The 12,223-nt window shown below is 41.1% G+C and overlaps 3 protein-coding genes across 7 annotated transcripts in view; 2 read left to right on the plus strand and 1 right to left on the minus strand.

Annotated features, from left to right (window-relative positions):
• Positions 1–2,557, plus strand: part of LOC118118776 (Kv channel-interacting protein 2) — a 95,177-nt gene extending 92,620 nt beyond the window's left edge. For all 5 annotated transcript variants that reach the window (XM_035172089.2, XM_035172083.2, XM_035172086.2 and 2 more), the window contains 3 exons: positions 77–181; positions 328–390; positions 487–2,557. In XM_035172089.2, the coding sequence (XP_035027980.1) occupies positions 77–181; positions 328–390; positions 487–534 (216 nt within the window). In that variant the 3' untranslated portion in view covers positions 535–2,557. The remainder of the gene's footprint in view (positions 1–76; positions 182–327; positions 391–486) is intronic.
• A 10-nt stretch (positions 2,558–2,567) lies between these two features.
• LOC118118775 (cytochrome c oxidase assembly protein COX15 homolog) lies at positions 2,568–6,755 on the minus strand. Its single transcript, XM_035172082.2, has 9 exons — positions 6,532–6,755; positions 5,287–5,474; positions 5,067–5,189; positions 4,657–4,843; positions 4,362–4,529; positions 3,986–4,067; positions 3,716–3,870; positions 3,464–3,577; positions 2,568–3,376 (listed from the first exon to the last, which is right to left on the minus strand). The coding sequence occupies exons 1-9, from the start codon at positions 6,604–6,606 to the stop codon at positions 3,245–3,247; spliced, it is 1,224 nt and encodes a 407-aa protein (XP_035027973.1). The 5' UTR covers positions 6,607–6,755; the 3' UTR covers positions 2,568–3,244.
• A 259-nt stretch (positions 6,756–7,014) lies between these two features.
• On the plus strand, positions 7,015–10,875 carry cutc (cutC copper transporter homolog (E. coli)). The gene is made up of 9 exons (XM_035172093.1): positions 7,015–7,151; positions 7,292–7,362; positions 7,571–7,630; positions 7,731–7,940; positions 8,668–8,703; positions 9,783–9,916; positions 10,014–10,041; positions 10,132–10,237; positions 10,335–10,875. The coding sequence occupies exons 2-9, from the start codon at positions 7,293–7,295 to the stop codon at positions 10,444–10,446; spliced, it is 756 nt and encodes a 251-aa protein (XP_035027984.1). The 5' UTR covers positions 7,015–7,151; position 7,292; the 3' UTR covers positions 10,447–10,875.
• Positions 10,876–12,223: the final 1,348 nt, after the last annotated feature.

The raw sequence follows: 12,223 nt of genomic DNA on the forward strand, positions 1-12,223 counted from the left end.
ACGACCACAGGGCGGTTATTGTAGTTCAGTCCGATCCTCTGTTTAATTTTGCTTCCCTCTGTCCTGTACTTTGCAGGAGATGTTGGACATCATGAGGTCCATCTATGACATGATGGGGAAGTACACATACCCCACTATGCAGGACGACGCCCCAAGAGAACATGTGGAAAGCTTCTTCCAGGTTTGAACTTTTTTTTAACCCTTCATTTTATGATTCTTGAAAAACACGGAAATCTTTTTCATATTGTTCTATAAAATGTGCGAAACGTTTGAACATGCAGCAACTTTTCAATTAGTAAATCTCTGGCTGCCATGTTTTTCTTTCAGAAAATGGACAGGAATAAAGACGGGGTGGTCACTGTAGAGGAGTTCATCGAGTCTTGCAAAAAGGTAAAGTGAAAACTGAAAGCTGCTTTTCATGGGAATCGTGTGGGTAAGTGATAATGAGACGCCTCCTCATCTAAACCTCTCCTCTTCTGTCTATAGGATGAGAACATCATGCAGTCCATGCAGCTGTTTGACAATGTCATCTAAACATCTGGACCAGTTAGGACGCTGGCACCAGGGAGGGGATTGTGTGTGTGTGTGTGTGTGTGTAAGCGGAATCCAGATTGAAATGTTTGTGAATGCGTGTGTCTGTGTGGCTGTTTTCTGACCTGCAAGCGCTCGTGCGTGTCTCTTTTAAGAGCTGTGAGTCCCGAGGGCGCGGAGAGGCCTCTCTTCCCGGACGCCCAGTGGCAGCGATGGAGTTTCCCCGACTCCTTCCTCATCATGCAGAACTTAAGTTTTATCCCGGAGATACAAGGAAAGATGGCAAGCAGGGATCTCACAGTAACTCGCACAACCAAGACCCCACACCTCTTTTATCTTTTTTTAAAAACTTTTATTTATTACTATTATTGATGAACTTTCACAGCCTGTCGCGGCTGAACTCAATAGGGAAGCAGTTTTCCTCCAGACCGTTACCTAAGAACACGTTTCCCTTCTTTCCCTGTGACAGCTGAGCTGTGGATTAGTGAATCCTGCTTTTGTGCACGTGGGTAACATCAGACTGCTCATGCATCGGCTGTGATGATAGAAACGAATCTATCGCCATCTAGTGGACAAGACAGAGAGAATGACACTTCCTGAGGGGAACAGCTGATGAATTGGAAATCCAAGTGATCCCGTTTGGTTCAAACCTGTCGTTTTCCATGAGGAACTGATTTCAATATCGCATGATGATGTCACTAATATCCAATTATGTATTTACAGAGATACTCCAAAGTCTGCTTGTCTGTCTGCTGTTCCTAGTCATTCACAGGTGCCTCACCCTTTGTGTACGTGTGTGTGTGCATGTGTAACAGAAAGAGATGTCATCCATTCATACCCGATGTGAGACTCTGACGGGACGCCCGCCTCCATTCATGATTCTGGTAGAATAATTCCCGGCCTTCCAAACTATTACAGTTTTAGCTGTAGGTGTCTATTGCCTGTTGTACATTTCCTAGTATTCCCAGTGGTGTGGTATTAGACAGTACAAACGTGGGGATTGCACAGTAGTTGAGACTCTCTAAAAAAAGGGACATGCCACAGTCGCACTTGTCTCATCAATACACATCCGAGGGGGAACTTATTAGATCGCAGATTGTATTTGTGAACTTCTTGTAATCGGAAATGTCATGTGGTTGTAGCAGGTTCTACCACTTCCAAAAAAAAAAAAAAAATCTCTAAACCCTTGTTCCATAAAATTAGCTTAATTCACTTTAAAAACAAGTCATAGTATGTGGGTGTGTACTAGTTAGTGAGTGACAGAGAGAGAGATGGTTTCATCATTTTTTCATTTATGCCCGCCCTCTCATTCCTTATTCCCCCTCTCTCTGTAACACCAAAGAGAAGATGTAAGAGGTATATGAAGACATGCAGCCCACCCATGGGTGAAGAGAGAGGGAGATGCTGTGTACTAAGTAGGGCAAGGTGCAATCAGAGATAACAGTTTGGTAAAGTGTCACTGTGGAATGAATAAACAGTTTTATGAAGAATTTGCAACCATTTATTAATTTGCTCCTTTTCACACTAGGACTCTGTTAATCTAAGATAGCGTAAGTACCAGAGGCACTCGAGCTGTACTTCAATAGGCTGCAGTGTCTTTTAATTGCCGACAATAACGTGGAATAGCAATAATTCTCTCCTCCGTGTTATCAGCACCTTTTCAACCTCCAACTTTACATCCGTCTCAGAGCACAGTATAAGGGTGCACTACGGCCCTGATGAAAATATGCACTTTTAAACCTGCAATTTCCTTTCTCTTTTATGTTCTTCCTTTAATTGTTCATTTCAAGGAGAGGGACAAAAAGTGGTTTGGCTCTGATTGTTCCTTGCAAACAGTTTTTAACTTCCATTCCCGACCACAAGTAAAACCTGTCTATACCCGCATGTGCTGTGTCTAGAACAATGAGAAACCTACTAACCCGTTGTACCAATTGTCTAGTTAGCTAGCCTCAGCTGGTTGCATTACGTATTTAAAAATGTGTATATTTTGTACAGAGACAATAAAAATCACAGTTACTATGCAAAATGGACTGGAGTTTGAATTTTAAAGACTGTACATAATTGTCATTTATTAAAAGAAGACAGTGCTTTCAGCTTTTCGTGTCTAAATATACAGTACAAAGCATCAATCAAGTTTCCACATATTTGTTTTACAATTCATGTCATGTCAATACAATGTCAGCAAGAAATGGTTCATAATTTAAATATACATCATTTTACATAATCCCAGCAGCCACATCTTATTCAACTAACAGGCAGTGTACGAGAAGACACAAGGCAACAGGTGAGTAATAACGCTGAAACAAGTTTTTCTTTCCTGTTAAAACTGTGTACGTGAACAAAAACAGTAACTCAGTCTGCAAAATCAAACACGGTTTGTATCTTATAACTGGAAAACCCTGTTGTGTCATTAAAGCTGAACAGAAACTGAAAGAAATTGCTTGTTTTTGCTTTAGCGTGCCTTATTGTAATTCCTTGCAAAACAAAACACCTCACACTGATCTTTTGATGTAACAGCCACTGTCTGTCACCACACAGGACAGTTGCTTAAGCATATGCATAAAAATCAAGTGTTAAATCAAAAACATCTCAGTTTTTAAGTTATCATTTTTTCCACTAGTTATGAAACGCCTTGTTCACAATGTCACGCTGACTCTTAGAGGCTTGAGCTGTGGCTCGTGGGGATTGGATTCGTCGGTAAAGGAGCAGGCCTTCACTTTGGTAATTTGCGGAGCTCTGCCAGAACCCAGATAGCCATCGAAAGGAGAGCCACGGAGCCAGACTGGTGAGTTGCTGCCAGTGGGGTGGGGACATACAGTAACAGGGTGCTGATGCCGAGGGCAACCTGAAGAGTACAATATAATTTGAGTTTAATGACACTGAAGATTAATAGACTTGAGTTTAAATGGTTCTGGGTCAACTACCAGCTTACCTGTGCATACGCCATTGCCGCAAGGAGGCTGATGGCGACCTTTGCCCTCTTGGGCAACATCATCCTTCTTGAGAACATGTAGAGGCCTGTAATTGCAGTCAAAGAGGAAATCGCCTAGAGACAAAAGAAAGAGAGAGAAGACGGTCAGTGGCTGCTGTGTCTCATTCCATTGAATGGTAAAGGAGAGAGGTACAAATGATGTTTAAATTAAAATGTTGCACAAAATGTTTCTTTTTAGAAATAATGACCCACCAAAATTCTGTGGTCAAACTGCACAGTTGTGGGATTTTCAAAGAAGTTCTTGAGGGTGGGCGAGAAGGCCAGCAGATCATCAGGGATCCATCGTTCTCCCATCTTAGGGAAGGAGTTATACACCAGCCCGGCATCCAAACCGGCAACAAAAGCACCTGAAACAAAGCATTTTTGACACGGTTCTATATAGATCTGCATGTGTCGTGGTTGACTGCAGATACCGATCAGTCTTTAACTTTAACACTGAACTGACAAAACATTAAACAGTACCTGAAAGAGCAGTAAGGAAGACAAGGCCACCGGTGCCCTTGGCGAACCTCCTGAGCTGCATGAGACGTCTAGTTTCTGCTATCTGAGAAACAGGTTCAGAGAGCCGACATGAAATAAAAAGAAAAACAACCTTACCATAAAACATATAAAAGTCTGAGACCAATTGCCCTGAATTGATAAGTATTCTGACTTTTGGACCCCACTGTATATGTTACTACTGTGTAAATATCTAGAAAACATTTGGTGAATTTATCGGTAATGGAATTTATTATTATTTTATCAGCATCCCATATTAATCGGGCTATATTTAGAATGGTATTTCTTGCAAAAACTGACAACAGATCTTTGACAAGGAAGCTGAAGACGGTGTCTGTACCTTGTGTGCAGGCAGCAGCAGAGTGAGCCCTGTCCACAGACTGGCGCAGTAGAGTAGCAAAGCAGAACCAAGGTGAGCACTCAGGCGATATTGGCTGACCCGCGGGATGTCATGAGACTCTGGCTTCTCCTCCAGACCGCTTTTTACCATGTACCATCCCAGAAGGCCCTGAGAGGCGACGCACAATGACACGGTCATTCATGTGTTTTCTTTAAAACCAGCTCTAGTAAAACCTAAGACTAAGAATTAGATAGGGATTCATTTCCGACGATCACTCTCCCATCACCACTGTTACCTGGAAGAAGACAAATCCACAAAGCCCCAGCACTTTTCCCTTCATGGAGCGAGTAAAGTAGCCTTTTCGCCAGAAGTAGATTGTAGGGAGGACGTATGCAAGTCCAACCAGTCTGCCCCACATACGATGACCCCACTCCATGTAGAAGATAAACTTAAACTCTGGCAGAGTCATGTCATGGTTCATTCTGCGAAAACAGAATCAAAACAGGGAATTTAAAAGTCAACACATACTTTTTTACAGAGCGCAGTATTATATACAATTAAATTATAAATCTGCTTGTATATGCATCTTAAATTTAGTTGTCAGATGATCAAAATATTTCAAAAGGATTGAGGTAAAGTGGATTTTTGATGATTAGTGACTTCAAACCCGTGCAAGTGTATGTCTGGATGATGATGGGGTCTTACATTTTGAATTCAGGAAACTGCTGGTACTTGGAAAACTCAGCCTCCCACTCTGTTTGTGACGAAGGCGGCCTCATCTCTCTCACCAGATGCCAGTCGACCATGGAGAGCCCAGATTCTGTGAGCCTGAATGAAACATAGAAAACTTACACAGTGAGTACCTTTCAGCAGCACTTAAAAAACAAGATGGATGATTCCTTAGATACTTTTAAGTCAGTTATACCTGGTGACACCACCCAAGACAACAGCACCGACGACCAGCCCGCTGCAGCCAAGTAACCAGCGACCTAGGATGCGATTTGTGGCGACGCTGGGGACTGAAGCTGCCACCTGGATGGAGGCGCCCTCCGCTTGTGTTGCGATGGTGCTCTGACTTCTCTTCACCAGCCATTGTCGTAGCTGCGGACTCCGCTGATGTTTTGGAACGGGAGAAAGAAAGATTTTTAAACACACGAAAGAATTGTCATTGACATAATTACCACGACAATGGTCACATGTGAGGTACTATGGTCAAAAGGATGTGATAATTTCTATGGTTTGTGCTACGTCCTAAAATTCCTAATTCTTAATGCTGCAACACACAATGACATTCTAGATAAGAGTGTTGTTCCAACTTTGTGGCAGAGGTTTAAGGACGGTCCTTTCGTGTTCCAGCATTAAAACACCTGGTTGGTGAGGAAAAACTTCAACGACTGCCCTTCACAGACGCCTGACCTCATCTGTAGCCAATTTGGGATTAATATGAAGATCAGCTGCAACACATCTCACCGACTTTATTCTTTATGGTGAGATATACAAAACTCGATTGACCTCGTTGTTTTTAGATTTTATTTTTGGCAGCAATTCACAATGCTGTAATTATCAAATGAGACAGGCTCTTGGTATGAAACATCCTGTGGTCAGTTTTGTATTAAATATTGTGTAATTACCCTATGGAATGAAAATGTAGATTTATTTGATGTACATTTTGACGCAGATCTGAATCAGGGGATGGATCCAGGATTTTATTTTTGTTCACTTCCTTGAAAATTGCGAGATCGGATATATTATTGACCTTTTCACTGAATTCACAGGAACACAATTCATGGCTCTTGATGTTTCCGTGTGTTTGATGATCGTTCTAGTAATTTTTTATAAAATGCTAATGAATGCACAAGTTCATTATCAGCGCATTCACACAGTTAGAAAGCCCATAGAGTTTATCATTGTGATTTCCGTGCAGGTGAGTAATTGTGACAGTTACAGCTACAAACACTGATGCTGAGGTCATGTTATCTGATACATGCGGACGTGACTGATGAGCAGTACAACACTCAGCCAACTCCAACACGAAGGTGAAACGCTGGACACTAAGCAGCTTGGATTTGTCGAAGATGTCCGATATGTTTAGATAACTTGCAAACTCTCTGACCTTTTTAAATGCTGCTCCAGCTGGCTAGCTAACATAGCCGGCTAGCTGTATACTCACACTGCTGGGTTGAAATCCTCTGCTGGCGCCCCTACAGCCGCAGAACATGGCGGTCCGTACTGAAGACAGCAACATGTTCGGGTCGTCCTCTCTCGTCCTGTCGGGCTGCGGTGAAAGACGAAGCTTTGGTGAAAGCCACGAGCTGTTACCATGGATTTATTATGACTTACACAAGCAGGTTTCCTAACGCAGGGCTCACCTCCTGACGTCATAACTGCGCGACGAGGATATTTAATATTGGCGGGGTATTCTTTTTTTTCTTATATTTTTTTTGCAAATGCAAACACGATACCAAGCACAAATTAAATAAAAAAATATATTGTATTATTTATTGATTTTACATATGCATTTTAATCGGGATGGACCTTTATTTACAGTCTATGGGATGGACGGGGCGGTCAGAGGGGTTCTTACGTGTTTTGTGCTACAGCGTGTCCCGCACGGGCGGTCACGCTCCTGTAGCTCCGTAGTAATGCGTAGCTAGAGTAGCACCGCCCACCCGCTGTACGTGGTGCGTTAAAATGTAACAACCAGGAAACCGCTGGAAAAGTGAGTCAGTCACCAAAACAACACACTGACCTCAGTCCGCCTCCAGGCTCGGGTCCATGTATCGATAGGAAGTGAGTTTGACAGATAGCTAAAGTTGTTAGCTTAGCAACTTGTACACGTTCTATCTTACAGATTCCCTATTCTCTCTCTCTCTCTCTCTCTCTCTCTCTCTCTCTCTCTCTCTCTCTCTCTCCCTCTCTCTCTCTCTCAGCATGGCAGAGGGCTTTTTGATGGAGGTGTGTGTGGACTCTGTGGAGTCTGCCATCAATGCTGAACGAGGAGGTCAGTAATGTGTAGTAAACACTGCGGAGCTTCTTTTATTAAACCCACTTACTCTGTTTCAAATACAGTATAAATAATCGGACTCAGTTTAAGTGCTGTAAAGAGCCTGACTTGAGTGTATAGTGAGTGCATACTGGTCATTTCATTTCTCAAAGGTCATGCTCACACAGGTGTATTGTTTACTAAGTGTGTTTGTCCCTCTGCTCAGGTGCAGGTCGACTTGAACTGTGCTCCAGTCTCATGGAGGGAGGCCTCACTCCCAGTCTCGGTGAGCGTTGTTCATCATTCCTCTGCAGACATTCACTGAGAATCTGAAGCCAGGCGAGCACACGCTGTTACACGTGTCACCGTCTTTTGTTTTGCCACAGGTCTGCTGCAGGTGGTGAAGCAGCACGTCAAAATTCCGGTCTATGCGATGATAAGGCCTCGTGGAGGGGACTTCTTGTACTCAGACCAGGAGGTGGAGGTGATGAGGAAGGACATTGAGCTGATGAAGAGCCACAGGGCCGATGGACTGGTGCTGGGAGCCCTGACGGAGGATGGACGGGTGGATGCGGAGCTCTGCATGGAGTTGCTAGGTATTGTCTGCCTGCCTGGAGCTGTGTAGGCTTACAAAGCCCTCAACTAAAACCATGATAAAGAAAACAATTTAAACACAACAGAAAGGTCATGTAAGATTTGAATTTAAGACTTTAAATCTCGCCAAAACGAATCCCGCCTCACTAAAATGTAATTTTGAATATTACCTTCAGACACCCAAAGGAAATCAACAATCCTTTGTTTTTTTTCATGTGCCAAAGCAATTCAAAACGGCATTTGTCCTTAACATCACTGAGAGGACAAGTTAAAATGACAGCAGTGACAACCTTCTGTTCTTTTTAAAATCATAGCTAGGGGCAAGGTACACAAACATCTTTCCCTTCTTTATAAGCATCTCAGTATGTGCAGCATTTAATATCATTAATTATTTGCCAGGAGTCTTGCTGCAATGTTTCTGCTGAGAAAATAACCTCGTCATGGAAATCTTAAAGGTCAAAAACAGAGAGAAAAATCATTTATAAATAAATAAATTATTATTTTCAACCTTACTGGTAATTGTAACAGGTAATGAAAAGTCATACTTTTAGTTCAACTTCATGAATCTTGCAGTGTGATGTATGTATGTGTACCCCTAAGTATGCTCACATCTGTTTCTTAGCTTTGTGTTGGCAGTAACTCATAATTCACACCATAAAATACAGTAAAAGTTTCATTCTTCGAATATTTATCCATTTCTTTTTCTGATTATCACTGTTTTCTCTCCAGCTGCTGCTCGTCCTTTGCCTGTCACCTTCCACCGAGGTAACCAAAAGCTGCCAGCAAATAGACCTGAACAAATACATGGCAACCCCTCACTGGAATAAAAGCTATCTATTCCAAGTGTTATTAATAATCTATAATATTGAGTTTCAGCTCATGTACTTAAACTACAGATTTTTTACAAAATTCAATATACACCTGGACAATATAAGTAAAATGTAAAGTTGTTACAGATCCTGTCTATTTAATACCAAGGAAGAATGAATCAGATTCTTTTGAAAATGTTTGAAAAAATAAATGTTTGACTAATCAAGCCACAATGAAAATTCCATATTTATTAACCAACTGCAACAAGTCACTTAAATTTGTATTAGTGAGAATCCATTCATTTATTTTTTATATATTTTGTATGTCCATCTAAATTGTAGATGACAGATACAACTGTTGTCGGCCTGGATGAAGCAAGTTTTGTAAACTTTTGCTTCTGTTCATCTGACCAAAGACTCAATTGGGCCTCTTTTCTTGTACTTGTGCAAAGTTTCATCTTGTAATTCGTAAGAAAATCCACCGTGTGTGATCCATCGCTAAAACTCCATTTTCCACAGATAATGCTTGTGCCAAGTCAGAAGCACGGACCCGTCGGTTTTTCAGGACAAGATTGCATAAACAGTGAATTGAGTATCCTCATTTTTAGAGGACTCTGTTAACAGAAGTGTGGCTCTTCGGTGCCACCTAGCTGCTACTGCAGCTGTGTTAAACCTAATGTTAAGTATCTTACTGAGGATCTTCTATCCTCTCTCCATCTCTAGCCATCTTTTTCAAGTCTCTCAGTCAGGTTTCTTCATGCAACTCACTCTGATTAGAAATCACAGATGTAAATGTAAACACTTTTGTTGTCATGACGACAGGTACTTTTGTTGCATGGAGGTTTTGATTTGGGCCCTGTATTTTCATTATAATATAACTAACCTGTTTACGCTTAATCATACAATAGATACAATTCTCTACACTTAAAATTAAAAATCCTAAAATTATCGTCTAATTTTGAATCAGCATGTTGGGGATATTGCACAGGGAAGTACTCAGTTTTGTTCTGTACTGTAATTTTGATCCTGCTGCAGCTTTTGATCTGGTTCATGACCCGGCGGTTGCTCTGGAGAGTCTGGTATCATTAGGGTTCCAGCGCTTGTTGACAAGTGGCTGTGACAGCTCGGCTTTGGAGGGACTCCCTCTCATTAAACGGATCACCGATCAAGTGCGTATAAACCAGACAGTATGTGTGCAAACATATAAGTGGCCGTTAAACTGTGAAGGTCAGCTTTTAATTTAACATCATAATCTCCATTCAACAGGCTAAAGGGAGAATTGTCATAATGCCAGGTCAGTGCCTTTATTATTTTGGAAGGCACGTCATTTACATATGTATGTTTTGTTGTTTTCAGCCCTTTGTTTATACGTTTTTTGCAACAGGAGGAGGTATCACAGAGAGGAATCTACAGAGGATTTTGGAGGGATCAGGAGCTCAAGAGTTTCACTGCTCAGCCCGTTCCAGTAGGGATTCTGCCATGAAGTTCAGGTTTGTTTACAGTCAGCCTCAATTAATACAAAAAAACTTAAAGGTGGGATAGGAAATGAAAAGTTTTGTTACTGAGCAGCAATGTTTTCATGCGCAGGAACACCTGTGTGACGATGGGAGCTGCTTTCTCAGCACCCGAGTATGGCCTGAAGGTGGCAGATGTGAGCAAAGTCCGCACTCTAAATGCAATCGCCAGAAACACCTTGTGAATGGGTACTGCACAATCATGACGGACAACAAGACAAGATACCTCAAAAGTGATCACGAGTAATTTTGTCATTGAATCATTTCAGAATTGCCACAGAGTGCTTTTTCTCCCCTTTTTTTGTAATCACTGAAACAGTTCCTGTAAAGTCAGAGCTCAGGGACGGCCTCACTGCCTGTTGGGATACGCAGTCCATTAAAGTATCTCTGTAAATTGTAAGTTGAATAAAAAATGTGCACGTAAAAACTAAAGAAAAGCACTAATCGTTGCACCAGCTGTTTTCTAAGCAGTGTGTTTTTTATTAGCAGTGTAATTGACCTGTATAGGAGATAATGCAAAGCTGTGACCTCCTGTACTGTAACAACTACATAAACATAATGACTTGATTGAGTTTTCTGAGAAGAATGTAATAAAAGTGAGAAGATTTCAACAATTGAGTGCACTTTGTTTTCATTAGTTCATTGTCCATCAAATATCCCTCAGTACCGACATGCTACAAAGAAGGAACTGAATATACTAATGCTTAGTTTACACTAGCTGCTGTAGCTGTAATTCTGAGGTGGTGGGGGTGTAGAGCTGGGGCTGTTAATTTAAGTCTCAGTATCTCGCAGTAAGAAGTGACTTTATAAGTAGCAATATAAGTCATACATTTTACATCATAGGGTCAATGAACCTGTGATGTCATTAAGTAGATGAGCTGACCAAAAGGAAGTCAGAAATAAAAGGTTTTATACCACAGCTTTAAACCTTGTTTTTGTAAAAGAACTGACCCAAAAAAACAACTTTCTCAGAAGAACTCAAGATCTCATCATAAAATGAGCTCTCCTTCAGGTAGCATTACTGACTGAATCATCATGGGTCATTGAAGCTATAAAGTGTCACTTAAAAAGCGATTACAGAAAGGCAAATATCCTGGGGTTGTCCCATGGCGCAGAATTTACTAAAGCCTGAAAGCAGTTAAATCTGCAACACCTGTTTCTTATTGTTACTTCAATATTGAAGCTGTAATTCAGTATGATTTATAACTGCACGATATAATGAAAATGTATCGTCATCACGATATCAACATGCCCGATATATGTATCGCAACTGCTTGAACTGCAATAAATGGTGTTCAATGTGCGATGCATTCACACTCTGCATGTCAAATGACATGACCTGTTGATTACACTAAAGAAAGATATTCGGTGTATACAAGAGAGATAAAACAGGATTTCAGACCTTTCACCTTTAATCCTCAGGTGACAACTGCTGTTACAATGACCCCCCGAGCACTGACAAATCTTTCAAATGAAAGGTGAGGGATAGAACATGTTAGGTAAAATTATGCAAAAAAAACGTTAATAGTGAGTATAGTGTATATAGTGTAATAGTGTATAAAAAAACGTTAATAGTGAGTATAATATGTATCATTATTATGTTAAGGGCATTCAGAGAGGGCATACCTCCTCCAATGCCGTTTTTCGTTGTAAGTGTTTTAGTAATGTTTGTGTAACCCTGCTAAATAACAAACAGACAAAAACATCCACCTTAGCAGAGATAACTAGAATGGCACTTAGTAGAGCACATGCTGTACCTGTACCACGTCCCAACAGTCCCCTTATAAGACCACATTTAACTTCACTAGATCCTAACACAGCACATACTCATACATATCAGTTATATAAAATATAAACATGCCTAATTCTTTTGATCAAGTTCCATAAATTATTCTCTGAGAAATCAACAAAAATGTAGAAAAAATGTAATAGAATCCTGGATCCGCTCCCTGATCCGGATCT

This window comes from Hippoglossus stenolepis, chromosome 12 (assembly GCF_022539355.2).
Source record: "Hippoglossus stenolepis isolate QCI-W04-F060 chromosome 12, HSTE1.2, whole genome shotgun sequence".
Taxonomy (NCBI): Eukaryota; Metazoa; Chordata; class Actinopteri; order Pleuronectiformes; family Pleuronectidae; genus Hippoglossus; species Hippoglossus stenolepis.

Excerpts from the sequence above, each read along its gene's own strand:
- LOC118118775 (XM_035172082.2), bottom strand. The coding sequence starts at position 6,606 with ATGTTGCTGTCTTCAGTACGGACCGCCATGTTCTGCGGCTGTAGGGGC. Across the intron at positions 5,190-5,286 it reads GTCTTGGGTGGTGTCACCAG|GCTCACAGAATCTGGGCTCT; the intron begins GTATAACTGACT and ends TGTTTCATTCAG. Across the intron at positions 4,530-4,656 it reads GTGGATTTGTCTTCTTCCAG|GGCCTTCTGGGATGGTACAT; the intron begins GTAACAGTGGTG and ends GTCGCCTCTCAG.
- cutc (XM_035172093.1), top strand. The coding sequence starts at position 7,293 with ATGGCAGAGGGCTTTTTGATGGAGGTGTGTGTGGACTCTGTGGAGTCT. Across the intron at positions 7,631-7,730 it reads AGGCCTCACTCCCAGTCTCG|GTCTGCTGCAGGTGGTGAAG; the intron begins GTGAGCGTTGTT and ends GTTTTGCCACAG. Across the intron at positions 9,917-10,013 it reads TTAAACGGATCACCGATCAA|GCTAAAGGGAGAATTGTCAT; the intron begins GTGCGTATAAAC and ends TCCATTCAACAG.